This window comes from Fringilla coelebs (genome assembly GCF_963513975.1).
Source record: "Fringilla coelebs genome assembly, chromosome: 13".
Lineage (NCBI taxonomy): Eukaryota > Metazoa > Chordata > Aves > Passeriformes > Fringillidae > Fringilla > Fringilla coelebs.
In genome coordinates, this window is record NC_140039.1 from 8,250,499 (window position 1) to 8,274,587 (window position 24,089).

The window sequence follows — 24,089 nt, forward strand, 5'->3', positions numbered from 1 at the left end:
TCTCTGCCTCCTCCTCAAGCAGCAGCAGTGCCTGGGTGACAAGGTGACCCTGCCGGGGTGGAAACCCTGCCCTGCAAACTTTCCCCTCTTCCTGTGGGGTACCTAGGGGAATGGAGGGGCACTGGGACAGAGCAGGGGTCTGTGCTCAGGGGAGGAGTTTTTCCAGCAGCAGTGTCTGCTTGTGGATGGCTACTGCTCTCCATTCCCTGGTCTTTGTGCAGGAATGCCTTGGCTCCCCCTGCCCTGCTCCTATGCAAGAAGGCTTGGCTCAGAGGAAATGACGGGTCTTAGATCAGGGCACCTTCTGCTCCAGCACGCATCATTGTAGTTTTTCAGCATCCTTAACGCCGCATTACCACTTGTGGGAGCAGGTAAGCAGAAGGAGAAGCTGCAAACCTCTGCATGGGTCCTCTTAGGCCAAGGGGGAAGGTCCTGTTGGGACTGGGGGGCATGGGGACAAGCCCTGTGGTGCTTGCAGGGGATTGTACCCATATCTGGCTGAGGAGGCTCTGACAGACGCCGCCAGCTTGGCAGAAACCGAGCAGGGGAACTGAGACACATGCCTGGCATTTGGGGGACTCCAAGTGCCCCAGGAAGGACCAGAGGCAGTGCCCCAGGAAGGACCAGAGGCAGGAAGGACCAGAGCAGAGCTACAGAGCTCAGCCGCACAGCACCTGCCAGTCATTGCCTTGGGTGTGCAGGGGGGAAGGTGCTGGGCAGGGATCACCCAGTGCCAGCCCAGGAGGGAATGGTCCCAGGAAGGGATAGCCAGGAAGCAGCAGATCCTGGATGCCAGGCACAGGTACTGAGCTGGGATCCCCCAGGTGCCAGCAGGCCCCAGGGCCGCGGGATGCTGCGCAACCAGAGCGGGCAGGGGTCACCCGCCTGCCCCGGGCTGAGGGCTGGGGGTCACCTGTGGGGGTACCCGGGGTGGGGGCGGCAGAATGAGCAAGGTGGGGCTAGGGACGGCGCCCCACTCCCGGCATTTGGAGATGTCGTGTCTGGGAGACGCTTTTGGTTTCTTAGCGGAGCCGGAGCTCTCACAAAGCCGCCGACTCGCCGGGGCTCGGCTCCCCGCAGACCCCGCCGCCCCGGGCCGCCCCCCGCCGCGGCAGACAAAGGAGGGACGGCACTTATTTATCCGCCTCCTTCCCGGGACCGGCGGGAGAGTGGTGGGCTGTGGAGGTGCGGCGAGCCACCGGCGGGCAGACACGGCGCGGCGGGGCACCGCCTGCACCCCGCAACAAAGGGCCGGAGCAGGAGGTGAGCGGCGGGGGCGGCGCCGGGGCTCGAACCTGCGGCCCGGGGCGGTGGGAGGGGCCGGGGGCGCGTCCATGCGAGGGACGCCCCCCGCGGCGGGCCCGCAACGGGGCCCAGTGGGGGCCGGGCCCCGCCCGGTGCCCGCCCCGCCCCGCCCGGCGCTCACGGGCCGGGGCCGCGGCGGCAGTCGCGGCCGAGAGATGGCGGGGGGCCGCGGGACCCCGGCGCGGCGCTGAGCCCCGCCGCCCTCCTCAGCGCCCGGCCGCCGCCGGGACCCCCGCGGAGGTAAGAGCGGCGGCGGGCGGCGGAGCGGATGCCCGGCGCGGGGGGCGCCCCGGGAAAACTTTCCGCCGCTCGGAACTCGCGCGTGTGGGTCCCCCCCCGCCGCAACTTGCCGGTGAAGTGGGCAGGTGGGGCTTGGGCTGCTGCCGGCGGTGAGGCGCTGGGACCCCATCCCCGAGCCGGCGGCGGCGCCGGGTGCGTTGGGGACCCCCGCTCCCCGCCTCGCAGCGGGGTTATACCGAGGTGGGGGGACCTGCCGGTCCCCCTGCTCCCGGGAGCCGCGGCTGGGCGGGCGCGCCCCGGTCTCGCTCGGGGCGGAGGGACTGTCGCAGGGGACGGGGGCTGGTAGGGAGCTCCCGGGGCACGGGGCTTGCGGCAGGGCTCGGCGGCGAGCGGGTGCCCAGGGAGGGGGTGCCGGGGGAGACACACGGAGAGACAGACGCCGGAGAACGCCCGGCACCCTGAGCAGGCTGGCGGAGCCCGCCCCGGTGGGACGCCGAGCCCCGGCAGGAGCCCGCGCCCCGGCGCGCTGGGGCTGCGCGGAGGACGCCCGGTCGGGGGGCGCAGGGGACAGCCGGCGCTCCCTGGGGACAGGCCAGGCGTGCCAGAGCGCAAAGTTGTGCAAAGTTATTTCTCGTGTGCGCGGGGCCGCGCTGGGCATTTAGCGTTATTGTATTATGTTATGTTATTTTTTTTCCCCCCTATTTTCCCCCCCTTCCCACTGATGGCATCGCGCGCCGTGGCCGGAGGTGGGCCAGGCTCCCCTCCCACTGCCTATCCTGCCTCTATTGCTTTTCCCTCCCAAAATGTTTCCTGCTCTCTCCCGAGGCCACGGGGAGCAGGCGTGCAGGCAGCTCTACCCTTGGGTCCCCCCGGGCTTCTCCCGAGGCATCCCCTGAGCCCTCTTTGGGGTTTCGATCCCCAAAAGGAGTCCCCGTTCCAGACGAGAAAACCTTTCCCCAATTGCTTGGGCTCGGCGGCGCTGGGCTGACCAGCCTGGGGAAGGGGGGATAAAGCCGAGTGGGATTTTGATCTTCCTGCGGCAGCACAAGCAATGGCCAAACTTTAATTGCTAAAAAACTCCTCCAAGCCCAGACAGCCCGGGGGCTGGAGGGCAGGAATGTGGCCGCTCTCCCCTGGAGTTCTCCGTTTCCCCCGAGTGCAGATGACCCTGGAAATGGACATTTCCTGGCCAAGGTACACTCCAGCGGCCCGTTTCCCTTTTTTGCTTCCTTGGAATTTGCCTTTCCCAGCCGGGTCTGTGTGCCCCCCACTCACCGCCGGCCCTTTCCCCTCTCCTCGCCCTGCGCTCGCTGCGCTCCCCTCCTCTCCCTCTTTTCCTTTGTTTGCCATCTCGCTCCCTGTCTCTGACGCGTACGCCGCTCCATCCAAATGCAATAGTAGGATTTGCCAGAATTATTTCCTAAAGCTGCTGGGGAGAGGGGGAAGGTTTGGATGGAGGGGGGTTATTTAACTGCAACCAACTGGAGTTTTGGCTGGTGGAGGAATTGGGGGTGCAGGCTGTCCCGGCCTGGCGCTGATGGGAAGGGCAGAGCCTGGGAATGGGTGGGAGAAGGGGAAAGGCAGCCTGTAAAGGGACCGAATACCAGTACAATGGAGCAGAGCTGGGTGTGCTCAGGGACAGAGGAGCAAATTGAAATATTTACTGACCCTGAAGGCAAGAAGGAGGAAAAAAATACACAGCCGTAGGGAGCAGCAGTGCCACCGCACTCGGGGACTTGCCCTACTGCTGGTGACAGTGCTGCTGCCCTTTCCCTGCTTGGGGCTGGGGCTGGCGGTGTGGGTGCTGTACACTGCAGGAGAGGCCAGCCAGACCACCCGGGTGGGGTGCGGGATTGCCCCCCTTGCAGCTCAGCATCTCTCCCCGGGGCGCCCCAAAAGGTTCCCAGCCATCCGTCCAGCTCCTTTGGGTGTGCCTGTCCCCTGTGGGACTGTGTGGAGGCAGCTGGCAGAGCCCTGGAGGGCATGGCTTCACTGGGGTGTCACGGTGGGACCCCCATTCCCGCAGAGCTGACCCCCTGTGGCTGGGCTGGCTGGATGCTCCCCACGTGCCTGAGCCCACCCGGGTGCTGTGGCACAGTGCATCCCACCCAGGCGTGCAGCTCCCTGGGGACACGAGGGGCTTCCCACTGCTGGCCTCCTCCCAAATCCTGCCTGGAGTGCCCTGGACTCCCCCAGGAGGGTGCTGCCTCCGGAGAGGGGCCTGACCCAGGGGATGGTGTGTCCAGGAAGGGCTGTGGGGTGCGCGGGGGGCACCGTGCCCCGTGCCGTGCCGGGGTGCGTGTGTGGCTTGCTGGAGGCAGCTTGGCGGACTCCGCTCAGTGCCGGAGCCCCAGGGAGTCCAGCTGCCTGGCACACAGGCAGGGCTTTTTTTTTCCCCTCTTCTTTTTCTTCCTCTTTTATTTATGAAAAAAAAATCCTTTTTTTTTTTTTTTTTGTACGTTCTTGGAATAATGAAGTCCAGATTTCCTTCATGTTGGAAAGATTTGATCCCAGCTCTGCTTGCTGTGGCTTTGCTGGGGGCTGGGAGGAGAGGTGGGGAGGCAAGGGCTGGGAGTGGGACCCCTTTGGGTGCCGGGGCAGGGAAAGCCAGCCCAGTGGGGGGCTGGGGATGCTGCAGCTGAGGAGGGGGGGTGAGGAGGGGTGGAGGGATGCTCCTCACCTGGCCAAGGCTCACCAGCTGGGGTGGAGGAGGGTGCTGCAGCGGCTCTCGCCGCGCTTGCCTCGCCCTGCGTGCTCACCAGGGAGGTGAGGCTGTGGCCCCCCGATTTGTGCCCCCTGCCCCCCAGTCTGCAGAGCGGGGTTCAGCCTCCCGGGCTGGCCCCCACTCCTCCCCAGAGGATGCTGCGTGCCAGCGGTGATGGAGAGCGGGATGTGGGGCTTGTACCCCTCAGGGGGTGGTGGGTGCAGTGAACTGACATCCCTCCCCGTGTGCCCTCCTTGGCAGGCTCGGCTCCCCCGGACTGCCCTCGGTCTCGGCGCCCAGAGCGTGCCCACCATGCCCGTGGTCGGTGTCCTGCTCTGGGCCACCCTGCTGACTCTGGGCTGGCGGGCTGCCCATCCCAAAGACCACGGCTTCGCTACCCCCAGGGTGCAGCTCTCCTTCAAAGGTAAGAGTCTGGTTGTTGGAGTCGGGGGCAGGGTGGGACCCCAAGATGGAGGAAGCCACGGGCACCCCAGTACAGGCTCCTTCTCCTCCTCCTCCTTGTTCAGGGGGCATCAGCGATCTGCACCCTCAGAAATCTCCATGGGGATCCATATTCAGGTGTGGCTGAGTTCCCGATCTGCACCAGCACATGCAGTCCTGGGGGGCTGGTAGCCTGCCTAGTCCCCCCAGTCTGCTTCCTGTTGTGGGTGGGTGGCTCCCTCCATCTGGCAAAGCTGGGTGCTGAGGTGCAGGAAGCCCCCCCAGCAGCACCCCGATTCCAGACAGCAGCTTGACGCCGCCCCGACCCCCCCAGCTGGTATTAACGCCTGGGAGCTGGCAGGGAGCCGGGAGAGGCAGGAGGGGAGGGTGCTGGGTGGGGGGAAGGGGCTTAACCCTTTCATACCGGGGCTGCTTAGCCCACCCAGCCACTCTAGGAGCTGTGGGGGGACCCCTGGGTCAGCTTTGGGGTGCACCTTGGCGGAGAGGTTTGTCTTGATCTCATGTTTTGAGGTTGCTGAGCAGGCCGGGCTGAGGCTGATGAGGCAGGTCCCGGGGCTGCAAACCTTGAGGAGCGGAACGGAAATTGTTCCTGCTGGGGGCTTGCCTGCTTGGATGTGTGTCAGGAGGTGACAGACACGAGGAGTCTCACGTCTGCCTCCCCTTGGGGTCTGTGGGAGAGCTGGGGCTGTGCTGCCTGTGCCCTTCTTTGCTGTCCCACTGTGCCTTTGCCCTCTGGTCACCTATTGAACCTGTGAGCCCAGGGATGTGGTGGCAGAACTGATGGTGAGCACAGCAGAGCCAGGCAGGAGGGGCCGGGGGGGCTGACGGCAAACGCGGTGAAGCAGCAATAGCCATGGGTGTTACAGGCTGGTCTTGACAGAAAAAATGGCTGGTATGAAGAGTCTGGGGACAAGTCCAGGCTGGAAAACAGTGAGCAAGTTCCTCCCCAGAGGCAGGCGCCACTTTCCTCTCCAAACAGCATTTTTGGAGGGTTTGGGGGGCTGCTGGGGCACTTTAGCTGCTGTACAGATGCTTCTCCACCTTGGCTTAAAACACCTTTCCTCACAGCTGTGGGGAGGGGAGGCTCCAGCAAAGTCCCAGCTGGCCCTGGTGCCCACTGCCACGGTGTGCTCCAGGAGGGAGATTAATTCTGGATAGGCATGGTTAAGCTTGCTGTGCTACAAGTTAGGGGCTGGTTTGGGGTTGGTTTATTTTGGCCCCAGCTGGTTGGAGCTGTAGTTCCTGGCTGTGCTCAGGATCTGCAGTCCTTCTCCCTCCTGCCTGAGGTGGTGTGGCAGGGCTCCCCCTGCTTTCACTGTCTAGAGGGGGGATTTGTGGTGGGAGAAGGGCTGATTTGCACTGGCATATGCAGAAGGAATGCCAGCGGTGTGCTGGATTCAAGCACATTGGGGTTGGGAAGGGGTGCCACTCGCCTCTTTCCTGCCTGTATTCTGACAAGGGTGGCAGTGGTGGAGAATTCTCCCAGGGTGTTCCTCGAGGGCCTGCTGGGAGCCACACACCAAACAGCTTCCTGAGTTGATCATCTGTGTGCAGCCTCCCTGAAGCCAGAGAACGATGAGATATGGGGTGACAGTGGCACGTGGTGGATGGTCCAGCCCCTTTTCTTGCCTCTAGAGGCAGGGGTGATACCCAAATGCCTGGCCCCAAAACTCCCAGTGCAGCTGCCGACAGTGGGGTTGGGTGTGATGTGTCTGGGCTGGGGGACATTGGTGTGATGAGTTGGGCTGGGCTCTGCTGTCAGGAAGGCTGTGCTGCCACAGGGGACCTGGTGGCCGTTTGTGCAGCCACAGCTGCTGGGCTGGGGTGCAGGTCTCTAGCACAGCATCCCTCTGGCTACAGCATCCCAATGCCAGGGTGGGATCGAGGTGGCCTTGTGGCCAGGCTGCTGGGGAAGGAGCCACCATGTCCCCAAGCGTGTCCCCCGGCGCCTTGGCCGGGTGGCTGTGCTGCCTGGAGCGCTGCCAGCTGCGGGAGCGTCTCTGGGTTTGTTTGCCTTTGCTGTTATCGCGCGCCAGGGGTTTGTCGCAGCTCCCCGGGGCCTGCGTCATCCTCCACGGAGCCCCGGCGTCTGAGTGCATGAAAAAAGACATCTATAAAATACTGAAGTGATAGGAAAGGGGTGGGAACTGAGCTGCAGTGCCCCGGTGCAGGGTGATGGGCTGGGCAGGGTCAGTCCTCCCCCCATCCCGTCACCCCCGTGGTCTCTTTACGTCTGTCCTCCTCTCAAGGCTTTCCTGTCCATGTGTCGGCAGGAGGAAGGTGACCAGCATGGAAAGAACAGTGCTGGGAGCGGCTCCGGCACAGCTCCCTTTTGCCAACAGCTCTTCCCAGATCCCAGCCCAGTGCTGGCCAGAAATAGGGTGGATATTTTTAATCATCTCCGTGCTAACAATTCACTCACTCCCCACACTGCTGTACACATCCTGCGGTCCCCTCTGCTCTGGGCCTTCCTCTGGGCCGGGGGCTCGGGCACCAGAGAGGCTGGCCCATTCCCCACGAGGATGCAGGAGGTGATGGTGATGATGGTGATTCATCCCTCCGTGTCCTGCTCCCTGTCCAGCGTGGGAAAAGCGTGCGGGAAGGAAGGGTGGGCTCTGGCCCCGCATCACGGCGGGAAGCCCTCGAGGTCACGGCTCTCCGTGGGGCTTCCAAACGGGAGCCGCTCCCGCAGCGAGGGGAACAGCCGTGCTGGCACCTCTCGGAAAAGCTGTGGCTGAGGTCCAGCCGGGGGCAGCCCTGGCGGGGAGGGGCGGGGTGAGAGGCAGGGCAGTTCCTGCAGGGGAAAAAAATTACTTTAAAACGAATGAATTGAGCGTGGAGTCTCCTCTGGGCTCCACTGCCAGCCCCCTGCATGGCCTCGCTCCTGCCTGCCTCGTGCCTCAGTTTCCCCTCCCACCCCGCTGGCACCTCTGCTGGTGGCCAGGAGATGCCGGCATGCTTGATCCGGGCCAGGGGATGGCAGATGGCTGGAGAGGAGCCCGGACAGGGGACCATGTCCTGGGGGCCACCCAGGCGCCCTCCTAAGCTGCTGCAGCTGTGGGCACTGCTTGGTGACAGCAGGATGGGATAAACAGGGGGTGCGAGCAGGGCCAAGGGCTTAGGGACAGCCAGTGCTGGGAATGTGCTGGGAACACTGGCACTGTTGGTCGCCACCCTGGCGGGAGTGCCCCATGCTGCTCCTCAGACCCCGTAAAGGTCAGGGGGATGCCACAGTCCCCTTTCCTGTGCCCGAAGGGGCGGGGACACGGGGCTGAACCCTGTGACCCCTAAGAGGATTTCCTTGGCTGGGACAGTGGGGGGCTGCGGCAGAGCCCCTCCACCCGCTGGGACCGGCTGCTGCTGGGGCTGAGCTCCCTGGCTCCGGCTGCGAAGCTCCATAAGCTCCTTAAACCCTCCCTCCCCCAAAAACCCTGTGCAATTTCAGCCCCCCCAAGCCTATATCTAATAAGCTAGTTATCCCTCAAATTAACAATGCTCCTTATGGAACAGCATGGCCCTTCCCGGGGTCCTGGCAGGGGTGTTCTCCCCACTCCAGAGCTGCTCGGGCACAGAGCAAGGGGCCTGGAGCAGCCGCAGTTTCCACCCGGCACCGTGCCCTCCCCTCGGGGGCTGCGGAAAGAAATCATGTCCAAACATTAAACAAAAGAGCCCAAAGAGCAGTGGGTTGGGGCACCTCCGCTCAGCACTCTGCTTTTGGGGTGATTAAAGTATTTTTTTCTGAAGCCAGGCTCTTTCCTGAAGGGGATTTCGTGCTGCTGGAGCATCCCCCGACTCAGCCAAGAGCCCGGTCTCCACTGCGCAGGGATGCTCGGTGGGGACGGGGTCCCCCTCGCAGCGCTGCTCCTTGGGGCACACGCACACACCAGCGCTTGGGGCGGGCTGGCCCGGCGATGAATCAGCGGTTTCCGCTGAAAAAAAAATGTGGGTTTTCTTTTTATTTTTTTAATTGTTTTTTGGCTTGCGTCCAACCGGCCGGGCTGCGATGGCTGCGGGGAGCACCCGGCCGGCACCTCTTTCATCCCGGGGGATTTGAGCCGGGCGGCGGCAGCACCTGTCCGTCCTCTGCCGCGGGTGCCGGCACGGGGCGATGCTCCAGGGGGGCTGGAGATGGTCGGGGCTGGAAGGCAGCAAGCGGGAACGGGAGGTATTTCATCTCCCGAGCCCCTGCAAGGCATCTTCGGTTTCCTCCCACCTGTGAATCGGTTAAATGGGAAAAGAGCTTGGCTGGGGGCCACGGAAACTCTCTTATTACATGTAATTAGCTTAATTACATCATAAATAACCCATCAAGGGGTAGCGGAGTGACGCTCAAACAAATAAGCAATTCTGCTTTCATCGGACGACCCACCCAGCTCTTTGATCAGCCCCAATAACAACAAATGCTTTAACCACGAGAGGGGACACATCCAGCCCCCTATCCCTCTCCTGGCATTGCTCCCCATCCTACCCCTCTGACGCAAACCCAAAAAGCTGCATCTCAAATTCCAAGTAGGGAAAAAAATTAGTAGGGAACATAATCAAAATTTGGGGCACGCTTTTAAATTTGTGGGATAAAACACTGCAGGATAGAGATGGGATTTATCCCTGCTGTGCCAGGCTCCCTTGGGATCAGTGCTGGGCTTCTCCATCGGCATTTAAAGTGAATTCATTCTTCCCCATGCAAAGAAAGGGCTCCCGAAAGGCGCTGCCTCCGCCAGCCGGGGTGGGGGGGGGTGGTGGGGGGGGGGGCGGGAGTGCGGTTATTGAATATAAACACGCCGTGTAATTTACATGCTAATTATGTTGAATGCGCTACAAGCCCATAATTAGAATCTAATTAGGTGAGAGCGCCTGTAATTGGTTTTGGGGAATGCAGTGATGGTGCACCTGGGGAGGTGACCCGCTCGGGTCGTAATGGCATTAACTCTTCATGCGGGTGCCCTGGTGATGTTTGGGGGACTGAGGTGGGGTGAGGAGTCCCACGGGGTGCGCGGTTTATCGGGAACCCCCAAAATCTCCCTTTTGCTTTGGAGATCAGCACTGGTCTCCGTGCCAATGGGTGATGAATAGGGACCACTCGCCCCTGCCCGATGGGGGCCAGTGGTGACAGCCAGCAATGGTGGACAGCTGCCGGGGCTGGGAATGCAGCCCGAAATTGGCATTGCAGGAGGAATTTGGCTTTGCAGAGCATCCAGTGGGGCGGTGGTGCCGCGGGCAAAGCAGAGCATCGCGCCTTGTTGCCAGCCCTGGGGCTCCGGGCCGCCGGCATCACTCGAGGGCGCGGGGTAATTACAGCTCAGCGCCCGAGGACACAAAACGATTGCGGGCAGGCGAGTCCCGGGGGGCTCGCTGGGGGCTCCGCGGAATGTTGTGAGGAGACGGTCCCCACGGAGGCCACCCTGGCTGTGATGCCGAGCAGCTCCTGGCTCCGGTGCTCTGCAATTAAAATAGGATTAGGCTCCCGGCCAGCCGGGGAAGCTCTGCCGGTGCTGGGATTGGCAATGGCGAAGCAGAAGGGAATTTGCTCGTTGGGGCGCATCGGCTGGTGAGCGGGCTTCTGCAGCCCGGCCGGGGCCCCTGCCCCACTCCATCCCCAGGGACACCCCACGGCTGCTGGAGGCAGCTTTGGGGGCACAGTGACACTGGGGGATTAGGCAGTGCGGTGGAGGTTTGGGAGGTCAGAGGTTGTGGCAGGGTCTTGGCTGCCCCACCATTGTCTTTGGAGAGGGCGTTACGGGGCAGCGGGTCCGGCCCCGCCCTGCTTCGGGAGCGCCCCCTCTGATCGCTGGGCCGTGGGGGGCTGAATGGAGACCCCGGCGGGGGGCCAGGGCCCTTTGTGCTACTGGCCCTGTCCCCTGCCAAGCCCTGGAGACGCCCATCCTAATGGATGTGTGGGGTGTTTGGGGCTGTCACTGACATGGAACCCTCTACCACTCAGTGCCCCCTCTCCAGGATCCTGGGGCTGTTGGTGCTGGTATTCCCAGGCTTAGCAGGGATGACAGGTGAGGGGCTGTCCTGGCATGGGGGCTCCTGTCCAGTTTAATTGCCATCCCTGTCTCTGCCTGGCCAGGTGTCTCTGTCCTGCGTGGGAAGGCTGGGCATGCAATTCCATCACTGGCAGCTGGGGACGAGCTCTTCTGCTCTGCCTGTGTCACTCAGTGCCAGAGCCACCCTGCCCTTTCCTGGCTCCCGAGCTCTGGTCCCCACTGACACCAGCATTGCACTGAGGGAGGCACCCGTACACACCCAGAGTGTGGGGCACACGACTTTACACACCCAGAGTGTGGGGCACACACCAGCACACACCCAGAGTGTGGGGCACACGACTTTACACACACCCAGAGCATAGGGCACACACCTGTGCACACACCTGCGCACACACAATGTATGGGCCAGTGGGGCAGCTTCAGGACAGAGGACAGGCAGGGAGCAGACCCAGCGTGCCATGGCACAGTCACAGGACAGGCTGGGGACGCCATGGGTGGCATGAGAGCCAGCGCCAGCAACAGGGAGCATCTGGAGCCCAGATGGGGCAGGCAGGAGGAGGAGCCTGCCGTGGGTGGGTGGGTGAGCGGCTGCCTGGCCCCCCATCCTTGGCACTGTTCCACTGCACCTCTGCCACGGCTCCCCCGCTTGCAGCCCAAATTCCAGCCCTTGCACATGCCCACCGTGCTCATCCCGCCCTCCAGCCCTGGCAGACAGGCAGGTCCCAAGCCAGGAGGGGTTCCTGTCACAGCCCGTGACGCCCTTTCCCACAGCCAGCCCTGGAGGTTCCCACTCCATGTGCGCGCTCTGGCCTCGCTGCCGCGGCTGAGCGGGTCCAGATCTGCACAGGGGCAGCACTGGGGACCATCAACAGCTGCCAGCCATGGGACAGAGGGGCTGCCCTCGGTGGGAAGGGACCCTGGGGCACCTGTGGGACATTCCAGTCCCTTGTGCAGCCAGGAGGTCAGGGGATTTGCAGGCACTTGGCCTGGTGCTGGGAATGGAAGCTGGCTGCTGGAGCCCTGCCCCATGCTGCATGGAAGCCGGTGTGATGCTTCCTGACACTGACCTGCAGGACCCTGCTCTGCTCCTCCCCAGGAAGGGTCCCCAGAGCTGCTGCTGGTGCCTCCTGGGACACACTCCACAGGGTGAGGGTGCTCATTGGATCAGTGTATCATGGATGTGGCACCCAATGGCTGTTGGTGGCATCCAAAGAGGATGACAACGCCAAAGAATATGGCATCTGGGGCAGATGGCATCCCATGAGGGTGACATCCAATGGCTGAGGATGGCATCTGATTGTTGTTTGTGGCATCCAAGGAGGGTGACACCTTTTAAAAGCGTGGCGTCTCCAAAGGGGTTGGCTTCAGAGGCTGATGGCATCACGTGGAGGTGGCATCCAATGGCTGTTGATGGCATCCTAAGAGAGCAGCACCTCCAAAAGGAAGCATATGGGGAAGATGACATCCTATGGGGATGGCATCTGATGGCTTGGAGTGGTATCCAAAGGGGTGACATCCAGGGCAGATGTCATCCCATGGAGGTGGCATCTGATATTTGGGGGTGGTATCCAAAGGGGGTGACACCTCCAAGGGGAGTGACACCTCCAAAGAGTGGCATCTCCAAAGAGGTGGCCTCCAGAACAGATTGTATCCTGTTGGGGCAGAGTGCTCTATCTTACTCATGCCCTGGCCCCTGCTGCGTGGTTCTTGGCACTGGCCCACATCATCTGCAGCACTTCTGCCTTCCATCTGGCTGCCTCGTTGCACTTCTGAATATTCATGACCCTCATTATCCTCTTTCACTCCTTGCTCCTACACTTAGACTAAAAATAACTTTCCAAGGGGGGATGGGGTGTGCGGGGCGGGGGAGAGGCTCATCCCCTCCCCTGGAGCTGGTTCCCTGCGGTCCCAGCTCTCCCATCCTAGGAGCCAGAGGCTTGGCTGGAACATGGGGTCACAGGGCAGGAGGATACTGGAAATTTTGAGAGCTGTGGTCTCTGGGCTGAGGTGGCAGAGAGCTCCGGCCTCCTGCCCCATCTCAATGGCAACCTCCACTCCCTGCTGTGGGGTGCTGGATCTCCCAAGCCCAGGTTCTGGTGATTCCTCTTCTGGCCACTCTTGGTTGTCCCAGCTGGCCATGAGCATCTCTGTCATTGTCCCTTGTCCCGCATAGAGGTGGCAGTATCATGGTGCTCATGGAGTGGAAAGTGGGCACCTCCTCTCACGGGCTGTCCTCCAGCTGGGCCCAGGCTTGGACTCAGGGATGACACTGAGCTCCCTGGCGTACTGACACCTTCCCCTTTCCCCCTGTAGAGCTGAAGGCCACGGGCACAGCACACTTCTTCAACTTCCTCCTCAACTCCAGCGACTACCGCATCCTGCTGAAGGATGAGGACCACGACCGCATGTACGTGGGCAGCAAGGACTACGTGCTCTCGCTGGACCTGCACGACATCAACCGCGAGCCCCTCATCGTAAGGGCAGGGCAGGGCAGGGGGAGCAGGTGGAAGGGGGTAATGGGGCACTTTGGGGACTTTTTGGGTGCCAGGGCAAGAGCTTGATGGGCATAGCTGGTGCTGGTGGGGCCAGGTGGGAGTCCTGGTCTCCCCTGGGTTGGTGTTTCCACAGATCCATTGGCCCGCATCCCAGCAGAGGATTGAAGAGTGCATCCTATCAGGCAAGAACAGTAATGTGAGTAACCACCATGAACCCCCTTCTGGTAGTGGAGTGGGGCTGGTGCCTGGCACTGGAGTGGGATTTATGTCCCTGTATCCTACTCTGGAAAAGCCACTCCCTAGCATGTACAGCTGTGACGAGATGGGGTGGCACTCCAGGGCGTTGCAGTGTCCTGTCACCCATTCTGTTCCAGCCAGGCAGGTCCTGGAGAGCTTTCTGGGCAAGAAGGAGGCCAAGCTCCCCATGCTGCTTCCTCCTACCAGCCAGGGCTGGGCCCTCCGGCTTGCCGGCTCATGGCCCATGCCAACCCCTGGTCCATGCTGTCCCGTGCCACGTGCCATCCAATGACCTGTTCCATCCCATGCCCACCCCAACACAGCCCCATGGCAGTCTGCAGCCCCCGTGCCTGGGTTGATGCGTTCTCCTCTGCTTCCCAGGGGGAGTGCGGCAACTTCATCCGCCTGATCCAGCCCTGGAACCGGACACACCTCTACGTGTGTGGCACCGGCGCCTACAACCCCATCTGTGCCTTCGTCAACCGCGGGCGCAAAGCCCAGGTGAGGGCGGGAGGGATGGGTGCTGAGCTGCTGTCTGGCACGGGGGTGCTGAGCTGCTGTCTGGCACAGGGGTGCTGGCACAGCCACCAGGGGACTGCAGTGGGGTGGGTGCTTGGCTCAGCTCTGCTGGCTGCTGGGGGAGGTTGGGAACTGAAGGTTGTGGGCAAGGGCAGTCTGGGTGTGACCATGGCTAACAGTGTTGTGCTGCTGAGAGGGGCCAAGCCTTCTCCACAGACCAAGGACTTCTCTTCACGCTGGAACTTGGCTGTACTCTGATGGCAGCTTCCACACAACGTGCCCTCCCACCCTGCTGGCTGCAGCCACTGCTGGATCTCCACTGGGACGAGGGACATGTCAACCCAGCTTCCCACTTGCTGCCAGGCTGCTGAGCCCCTCACCATAGATTCCAAGGATGCCAGCACCGGTGCTGCACAGGGAAAGCCGTGCAGGGATTGTGCCAGCTCGTGTGGCCATGTCAGGAACATCCCTGGATGGATGTCACCCAGCACCAAGGACCACAGCGTGCAGTGAGAGGGTGGCATCAAAGCTGCATGCTGCCAGGCAGGAGGTGTGGCAGACAGAGGAGCATTTTCAGGACAGCCTTGGGAGGGAGCTGGTCTCTGCAAGTAGCAGCATGAGAATCCCAGGTGTCCTAAGCCCTGTGAGGTGTCTGTCCCCTCTGTGCTGGAGTGACAGGTCCCAGGCTGTGTCTTCTCCTGAGGCTGGAGAGGGAGTCACCAGGCCGAACTGATGGAGGATCACGGCGCTGGAAATGAAAGACGGGCATCTGCCTCAGAGCCGCCAAACCTGGCATGGGCACTGAGAGAGGTGGATACTGCTCAGACCATTCCAAACTGGGATTGGATTGGGACTGAACTGGAGGGTGGCAGCATATGAGGATGACCTAGGGTGCTAGTGCAGTCAAGGACAGCACTAGTTGGCCAACAGGGTCAGTGGCAGTGTGGAAATGTTCAGTGAACCCACGGTGATGATAGCTTTGATGCTGAGGCATTGCTCATCAACACAGGAGGAGCAAGGTGGCAGGTGCCATTTTTGAGCCTCCAGGTGTGAGCCCAACCTGACTGGCTGTGGGCAACCATCTCTCCACTCTCTCCTACCCCATGCTAGGGCACCCCAGTTCTGTAGGAGAGAGCAGGATCCATCCTGGAGAAGCTCCTGCTGGAGGCCAACCCAGCCTGGAGCATGAAGGAACGCAGGGGGACAGCAGCGCTGCTGCTCAATGGGCATCCATCACCCCAGCTCCTGGGGTCCCCTGCTCACCCCTGCCCTGGGGGTCCTTCCCCTGCCGGCGCTAACTCTCTGCCCTGCTCCTTTTCCCCAGGGGTTCCCGCCGAGCCAGCCGGGAGGCCGGGAAAGCAGCTCCACCGACAGCCCCCTCAGCCCGAGACCAGCACAAAGCAAGGTGGGAACGGGTCTGGGAGCCCGCCACAGCCGTGCCCACCTGGCACAGGGGCACACCAGAGCCGCGGGCTCCTTCATCCCACTGGCATGCTTCGACCCCTGGGGATGGCCCCCTTCCCTCCCAGCACAGCATCTCCCGGCCACCGGCCTGGCGTCGGCTCTCCTTCTCTCACTAACTCCTTCCTCCCAGTCCATGTAGGATCCCCCCCAAGGGGGACACTGTCAGGGATGGTGGCTCTCCACCCACCGCTGACTTTGCCTGACTCCAGGCTTGCTGTGTCCTTTGGAAGTGGGACCATGTGCCGGCAGAGCCACAGGGCTTGGAATGATTCAGGGGAGGATGCCCAAGTAACGTGCAGAAGGTGTTCGGGTAGGGCCTACAGAAACATTACTGAGAAGCTGCTTCACCTTGCCCCAAGAGGGGCTTATGTCATCCTGGCAGTCAAGTGCACTCAGGGAGGTGACAGCATCCCCGGCTTCTGCGAGCACCCCAGTGTGCAGCTCACCCTGACAGTGTCACCCCCCAGCCTCTCCCCTCCGGACTAACACGGGTCAGTGCATGGGCTGGGGAGCGTGGGGAACATGGGCACCCTGGTGCAGCCTGGGGCTCCCCCAGCTCCTCGGGTGCTTGGGGGCAAAGGGTGATGCTTGGCAGTGAGCATCACCCAGATTGTGGGCAGCTCCTGCTGCCAGTTCCCCAGTGCCAGCTGGGAAAAGGCCGTGCCCATTTTAGCCCCCTCAGGTTGCTGGGCAGAGGGTGTGTGTCCCAGCAGGAGCACCCTGGGGGCTGCCAGCACGTGCTTCCTGGCAGCTCTGGTGCATTTCAAGGTGCCTTAGCTGATCAGCAGTGCCAGCACCACACTGGCTCCTGTGCTGCCTGACCAGGAGGGTGAGATGGTGCAGCCAGTGCCAGGGCTGTGCTGGAGGGAGAGAGGATGTCCATGTGGGGTGTTTGCCCACTTCAGGAGCAGGGTCAGTGTTGGGCAGAGGCATCTGTGATGGTGATGGTGGCACAGACTGCACAGTGCAGCAATGCACATGGAGAAATATGGCTGTGTTCATCTCTGGGCCTGGGTGCCCCAGGAGGAGCTGGTGTGCGCAAACCCTCCAGTGGGAGATGCCCGCTGTGAGATCCCAGCCCCCCACCCTCCACCCAGACCTTGCTGGCCTCTCAGTGGAGGGTGGCTGTCACTGTGTCTATCACCCATGTGCCAAAGCCAGGGCACAGGGTCAGTGGGCATCTGCCCAGTTTGGCTGCTTAAGGTCCCCCCCATGCCCAGGCTTCTCGTGGGTGCTCTGTGCTGCTGCTTTGTCTCAGCTGAAGGTGGTCCCTCTGCTAGGGTGAGGAGTGACCTGGCTGGGCCAGCCTGTCCCTGTGTGCCCCCAGCCAGCCCTGGCAGAGGATTTTGAACGTGCCTCCAGAGGTGGCGTGGGTCTCACTCCTGGCTGGGAATGTGTGATGGTGCCAGGGATGGCCACAGGAAGGCAGAAGTGACAGTATGGAGGCATCCCATGGAGCAGACACAGCATCTCACTGTGTGGAGAAAAGCACTGGAAAATGGCCCCTGGCAAGAGAAGTGCAGCGGGTCCAGCAGCCAAGCTGTGCTGAGCTGTGCTGCAGGCCAGACCCTTCCTGCTGAAGCTGCTGGAACTGTGTGACTTTGCTGGGCAAGAGGCAATGTGCAGCACAGCTAGCTGGAGTGAAGAGGCAATCAGAGGGGGATGTTTTTCCAGACCTGGGGGATGGATGCCCCACTTCAGCCTGATGGCTCAGCCAAGTCTCCAAGTGGTGGAGGGCATGGAGAAGAACCCAGCATCTTTGGAGGAGTCGCTCACAGGAGCTTCGCTTTCTCAGGAGACCTGCAGACCCCTTCCACATCTGTCCTCGCTGCTGTGCACCATCCTGGAGGAGGCTGCCTCTCCTGGTGGGGTTTGGGAGCTGTCACATGAGTGGAGGGGTAAAAGTCTAACCAGCTGCTCTGTTTGCTTCCTTCTCCAGGATTATATCTTCTACCTGGAGCCAGACAAGCTGGAGTCAGGCAAGGGGAAGTGTTCCTACGACCCCAAAGTAGACACTGTCTCTGCATTAATAAGTGAGTCCTGTGGCTCCCTGGAGCCAGTGCTTCCTGCTCTGGGCAGAGGGAATATGCAGGCAGGATGGAACAGGTGTTCTCACCAGGAGCAGGGTTCCTGCTCTGCCACCACTGCCTGCTTCAGCTGGCCAGGCACCTGGCCCAGCAGAGGAGGGGATCGTGGTTACAGACCAGTGCCAACCTCCAGAACTCTGGGATGGTCACAGGCGGTGGCTCTTGGTTGCCTGGTAGCCACTGGCCTGGTCTGGGGCTGGCAGTTGAAGAAGGTGGGTGTATGGGATGAGGTGGGGATGCCTGGCTGACCTCTGCCCTCTGCAGATGAAGAGCTTTATGCTGGTGTGTACATCGACTTCATGGGCACGGACGCAGCCATCTTCCGCACCATGGGCAAGCAGACAGCCATGAGGACAGACCAGTACAACTCCCGCTGGCTCAATGGTGAGTTCAGGTGACGCTGGCCCAGGTGCCCTGGGGACCTCATGGCTCCAGGCCTAGAGGTGAGACCTGTCATGGGATACTGCCTCCTTCTCCAGAACAGAGACAGCAGCCAGGATGGATGGATGGATGGATGATGGATGATGGATGATGGATGAATTGATCATGGATGGATAGATTGATGATGGATAGATGAATTGACGATGGATGGATGGATGATGGATGAATTGATCATGGATGGATGGATAGATTAATTGATGATGGATGGATGATGGATGAATTGATCATGGATGGATGGATGGATGGATGGATGGATGGACGGATGGGAAGGCGCACAAGAGCAGGGATAGCTGTGTGGGGCAGTGACAGACATGCCTGGAGCTTTGTTGGGCGGCAAGAGCAGGCTGGTGAGAGATGGAGCTGGCTCTGCTGGTGTCAGTGCACAGGTTTGTGCAGCACTGAGATGTCACCCGTGTCGCCTGCAGTCGGTGACCCTGAACGTTCGTTTGCCCCCCTCGGAGCGCCCCTGCCTGCAGGGCAGCAGCTGAGTAAACAGAGCAGAGCAGATGGGATGATCCTGCCGGGCTGGGGAGCCAGCGGGGTGGTAACCCGAAGAGGGGGAGCTGTCAGCACAGCCTGGGCACTGGCTGATGGATGGCAGGGAAAGCTTCCTGAGAAGCTTCCATGCTGTGTGGTTCCTTCCTGGGGAAAACTGGTTCCCACCACCTTGCTTGTAGAGCTGATGTATCTCTTCAACCTGTGGACCTCAGGAATGCTCCCAGGGGCCCCAGAGATGCTTCAAGCCTCTCCTGGTGCATTAGAGATCACAAGAGACACTCAGAGATGTAGCTCTCACTCTGTGACAGTGCTTTTCCAGGAGTGAGGTGATGCTTCAGCAGAGAGGGACTCAGCATCCTGCTATGGCATGGAGCAGCAGTGCCCTTGGCTGATGGTGCCATGCTGTGCTGTGCCATTCCAGACCCAGCCTTTGTCCATGCCCAGCTCATCCCTGACAGCAGCGAGAGGAATGATGACAAGCTCTACTTCTTCTTCCGAGAGAAGTCGGCCGATGCCCCACTGAGTCCTGGGGTCTATTCCCGCATCGGGCGCATCTGCCTGGTAGGTGTAGCAGAGGAGAGGCAGGGAAGCAGGCAAGGAGGTGGGCAGGGGGACAGGCAGGGCTGAGCACAGGGGTCTCGCTGTTGCAGAATGACGACGGGGGCCACTGCTGCCTCGTGAACAAGTGGAGCACCTTCCTGAAGGCCCGGCTCGTCTGCTCTGTGCCGGGACCCGATGGAATTGAAACGCACTTCGACGAGCTCCGTGAGTGTGCGAGGAAAGGGATGGGAGCCTTCTCTACCCCTGCAGGCTTGAGGGGCACCCTGGGCAGAGCTGGGGACACCCCTGCTGCCCCCTGCCTCTTGCTCTTCCATGGGTAACTGCTCTGCCTGTACCCTGGTGTCCCTGCCTACCTTCCCTATGGTGACGCCTCCATCTTTCTGTCCCAAGAGGACGTCTTCATCCAGCAGACTCAGGACACCAAGAACCCTGTTATCTACGCTGTGTTCTCTGCTTCGGGGTGAGTGCTGACCCTCCTGGCACAGGGCAGGAGAGGAGGGGGTCTCAGCTGGGTGGGTGTCCTGGCAATGCCATGACAAAGGGTGGCAGCAGGTCCTTGCCCCCAGGTCGGTCTTCAAAGGCTCTGCTGTGTGTGTCTACTCGATGGCTGACATCCGCATGGTCTTCAATGGGCCCTTTGCCCACAAGGAGGGACCCAACTACCAGTGGATGCCCTACACCGGAAAAATGCCCTACCCCCGCCCAGGCACCGTAAGTACCGCCCGGGCACCACGCGTGGGTGAGCCAGTGCCTGCCAGGCAGCCAGCACCCTCCGACCTGTGCTCGGGCACCAACTCACCAAGCCCTGGTGATGTTTGTGCCACAGTGCCCTGGGGGGACCTTCACCCCATCCATGAAGTCGACCAAGGACTACCCCGACGAAGTGATCAACTTCATGCGCGCGCACCCGCTGATGTACCACGCCGTGTACCCCACGCACCGCCAGCCGCTGGTGGTGCGCACCAACGTCAACTACCGCTTCACCACCGTGGCCGTGGACCAGGTGGACGCGGCAGACGGGCGCTATGAGGTGCTTTTCCTGGGCACAGGTACCCACGCCGCGCACCGCGGGAACGCAGCATGCTCCGGCGCGGCCCCGGAGGGCACGGGCACCACCAGGGCTGGCCAGAGCACGGTGCCCTCCACTGCCAGAGCGGGGTGGGGGGCTGAGAATGGCCCCCTGAGATCCCTGCCCCTCCTCGAGGCTCCAGACTGTTCTTTCCCTGATGCCATCCCACTGACCCTACTGTCCTGCCTGGTCCTTCCCTTAGCCCAGCTCCTATCCCTGAAGCCAGCGATCCAGCATGATGTTCCCATCCTCGGGATTCTACCATGAAGCCTGGTCCTCCCCCTGTCCTGGTGCTTGTTCCAGGGGCCTCATCATCCAGCCTTATCCTTTCCTGATCTTAGTACCCACCCATTCCTGTTGCCCATGCTAAGCCCGTCATCATCCAGCCTTGTGCCTTTCCTGCCCAGTTGCCCATCCCAGAGGCACTGACATCCAGCCCGGTCCTTCCCAGACCTCAATGCCCATCCTGGGGGCACTACCATCCAGGCCAGTGCTTCCCCTGCTCTCGATGTGCATCCCAGAGCACCCATGATACATCCTGGTCCTTCTCTAGCCCTGGTGCATGTCTGCATGCTGCTCTGGGCACTCTCTGGCACTCTGATGGCAGTCTCTAGACACTGGTTACCTGAGCTGGCACACTCCACTCCAGACATAGCTAACTGCCACAGCAGGAGAGAGATGGGGATGGGCCTGGGGGATCCTTCCATTCCACAGGCTCAGCAGGGATGCCCTTCACAGACAGGGAGGGCATGGGTGCCCAGGGTAGCACTGAGCACCTGGGCACTGTGGTGTCTTGCAGATCGGGGCACCGTGCAGAAGGTCATTGTGCTCCCCCGGGATGACATGGAGACAGAGGAGCTCATGCTGGAGGAGATTGAAGTGTTCAAGGTAAGGGCTTGCATGTCCTCCACCCTCTGCTGAGTGTTCTTGACCCAGCCAACCAACCCCCCTGGGACACCAGCCAGCCCCTTGAGTTACCAGTCACTCCCTGGGACAGCACCCAGTCCCTTGGGACATCACCCAGTCCCTTGGGACACTAGCTACCTCTTGGCCAGCTCTGGAGGGACTCCAGGCTTTGGTCCTCCTGCTTGCTGCCCACTCACATCCCCCCCTGCCTGCTCCAGCTGCCTGTGGGGGGTCTGGGTGCCCACCCCAGGGCTGTAGCATCAGTCCAAGCAGTCATCCCTCCATCTTCTTCATTCCTGCTCTCATCCAGGTGCCAGCCCCCATCAAGACGATGACCATCTCCTCCAAGAGGGTGAGTCATAGCAGAGGCTGGGTGGGCAGATCCCATCCCTGTCCCAGCAGTGGCACTGCCAGTGTCACCACAGCACCTGATCAGGATGTTTGCAGGGGCCCTAATGTAGTGGGGATGAGGCAGTATCTCAGCCTGTCCTCCTTGTTCCCAACAGCAACAGCTGTATGTGTCCTCGGCCGTAGGCGTGACCCACCTGGCGCTGCACCGCTGTGACGTGTACGGGGAAGCCTGTGCTGACTGCTGCCTGGCCCGGGACCCCTACTGTGCCTGGGATGGCAGCGCCTGCACCCGCTACTCCGCCTCCTCCAAGAGGTACAGGGAGGGCCAGGGAGGGGCAGCAGGGACCCCCCAGCCACAGGCTCCCCCTCTCAGCTCCCGCTTCCCTGCAGGCGGAGCCGGCGGCAGGACGTCCGGCACGGCAACCCCATCCGGCAGTGCCGCGGCTACAACTCCAATGGTGAGGGGGGCTGGGGCAAGGCCTTCAGCATGGGGCAGCTGGGAGGGGAGGCTGAGGGCACAGGGCTGACTGGGGACACAGGGATTCCTTGGCGGGTGGATGGTTTTGTGGGCAGATGTATGGGAAGATATGTGGATGAATGGGTGGGTGGGTGGATGAGTGGGTAGTTGTAGGGAGGAAGATAAGCACAGATGAGTGGATACATTGGGGATGAGAACAAGCACAGATGAATGGGTCGGTTGATGGATGGATGGATGGATGGATGGATGGATGGATGGATGGATGGATGGACAGACAGATACATTGGGGAGGAGATTGAAAATACTTGGATGCGTGGATAGAGGGATGAATGAATGGATGGATGGATGGATGGATGGATGGATGGATGGATGGATGGATGGATGGATGGACACCCACCCTTGGAGACAGAGGGGGCAGGGGCGAAGTGCAGTGGGGTGGGGGTGACCTGGCTGCCCATGGCCCCCCTGCAGCTAACAAGAACACGGTGGAGGCCGTGCAGTACGGGGTGGAGGGCAGCACAGCCTTCCTGGAGTGCCAGCCCCGCTCGCCCCAGGCCAGCATCAAGTGGCTGCTGCAGAAGGACAACAGCGACCGGCGGAAGGAGGTAGGGCGGGGCGGTGCTGGGGGCGCGGGGGTGCCGGGGGCCAGCGGCTGAGCCGTGCTCCCTGTGCCCCCAGCTGCGCGTGGAGGGCCGGGTGCTGCGCACGGAGCAGGGCTTGCTGCTGCGCGCCCTGCAGCTCAGCGACAGCGGCCTCTACTCCTGCACCGCCACCGAGAACAACTTCAAGCACACGGTGACCAGGGTGCAGCTCCGTGTCCTCAGCAGCCGCGCCGTGCACACCGTGCTGGTCCAGGCAGAGACCCCCCCCGGCCTGCCGGGGGCCCCCACCCCCCGCTACCAGGACCTGCTGCAGCTCCTCAGCCAGCCTGAAATGGGACTCCTGGACCAGTACTGCCAGGGCTACTGGCGGCACACGGCCGCCAGCCCCCGGCAGCCGCTGGCTGGCCTCAAAGCCAAGGAGCAGCAGGACCAGAAGAAGCCTCGGAACCGCCGGAATCACCAGCCAGAGACCTATGGGCATACATGAAACCATCATCAGGGACTTTGCTAGCACAGTGGTCTATTTTTCCCCCCTTTTAATATTAAAAATATCTATAAATAAATAAATATATATATATATATATATACACATCCACGCACACACACACGCACAGACACATGCGCTCCCCCTCCCACGGGAGGTGGTATTTATTTGTAGGCTGTACATAGTCACTGGGGTGGTGCTACCCCCACCTCCCAGCTCCAGGGAGGAGCAGGGACCCCTGAGGTGGCTGCAGCCACCATCACTGTGTTCCCCCCTGCCAGGGACCCCCAGATCCTGTTGTGCAGGGACCATGGGTCACCACAGCCCCTCTCCCACACAGCTGGGGCATGGCACTGTGCTGGGGCATGGACGTGTGTGGGAGGGGATGATGCCCTGGGGAGGGCAGGAGGGTGAGGCAGGGCCAGACAAGGGCTGTCCACTGCAAGCTGGGCATGACCATCATAGTTTTGTGCCTGTTTCCCCACAGGGCTATGGAGGAGCAAGTGCTTTCTGTGGGGAAGCTGTAGACCACCAGGGAAGCTGAGGAGGAGGGGCAAGGGCTCTGTCGCCTCCCTGGGGGCTTGGCAGGGGTGAAATGGGACCTCAAGGTAGGACTGAGGTGTTCAGGCAATAGTGGGGGCTTGTCCCCAGGGTCGTTGGATGCAGAAGGGAAAGAGAAGGGGCCACGCTGGTGTAAAACCTTGGGCAGCTGCTGGTGCCTGGTGACAGTGGCATCCCGAGGTGTTTGGGGCACCCAGCCCATCAGCCACCCTCTTTGGGCACCCCGGTGGGTGTGGAGGGCTGTAAATAGCTGTACATGGCAAACACAGGAGTGACCCGGGCTGAGTAAGTGCTCCTGCTGCAGCCAGGGGCACTCCCAAATAAACGCTGGCTTTGGGACAGACGCGGGCGCCTGCGTGTGCTCTGTAGGGGACGGGCTGGCCCCACCACGACATCCCCCGAGCCCTGCCGGGGCTGGCCCTGGGGAGCTCTGTGTCACTGTGCTGGGGGGCAGGACAGGGGCTGTGGGGAGTGGCAGTAGTGGGTGGCACTGCTGGGTGTTGGGGTACCCTGGGCTGATGTCTGGTGCCAGCCCTGGGTGTTGCTGAAGGCACTGGGAGCGCTCAAAGTCACTACGGGGGGCCCGGGAGAGTGCTGGGGCCCTGGGGAAAGTTCTGGAGCACCAGGATATGGTACTG

At 61.7% G+C, this 24,089-nt stretch overlaps 1 protein-coding gene across 2 annotated transcripts; it reads left to right on the forward strand.

Moving 5' to 3' along the window:
- Positions 1-1,413: 1,413 nt before the first annotated feature.
- Positions 1,414-23,171, forward strand: SEMA3F (semaphorin 3F). 2 transcript variants are annotated; one of them, XM_084214575.1, is made up of 19 exons: positions 1,414-1,545; positions 4,511-4,673; positions 13,012-13,172; positions 13,327-13,389; positions 13,812-13,931; positions 15,274-15,354; positions 17,353-17,446; positions 17,765-17,884; positions 18,861-19,000; positions 19,090-19,204; positions 19,391-19,460; positions 19,567-19,711; positions 19,827-20,049; positions 20,869-20,957; positions 21,286-21,327; positions 21,482-21,639; positions 21,717-21,784; positions 22,276-22,409; positions 22,483-23,171. In XM_084214575.1, the coding sequence occupies exons 2-19, from the start codon at positions 4,562-4,564 to the stop codon at positions 22,891-22,893; spliced, it is 2,346 nt and encodes a 781-aa protein (XP_084070701.1). In that variant the 5' UTR covers positions 1,414-1,545; positions 4,511-4,561; the 3' UTR covers positions 22,894-23,171. The 2 variants fall into 2 exon arrangements, with proteins under 2 accessions (XP_084070701.1, XP_084070702.1); XM_084214576.1 differs by lacking the exon at positions 15,274-15,354 and having other exon boundaries at positions 22,483-23,170.
- The last annotated feature ends 918 nt before the right edge of the window (positions 23,172-24,089 follow it).

Excerpts from the sequence above, each read along its gene's own strand:
- SEMA3F (XM_084214575.1), top strand. The coding sequence starts at position 4,562 with ATGCCCGTGGTCGGTGTCCTGCTCTGGGCCACCCTGCTGACTCTGGGC. Across the intron at positions 13,390-13,811 it reads TATCAGGCAAGAACAGTAAT|GGGGAGTGCGGCAACTTCAT; the intron begins GTGAGTAACCAC and ends TCTGCTTCCCAG. Across the intron at positions 20,050-20,868 it reads GGTGCTTTTCCTGGGCACAG|ATCGGGGCACCGTGCAGAAG; the intron begins GTACCCACGCCG and ends GGTGTCTTGCAG.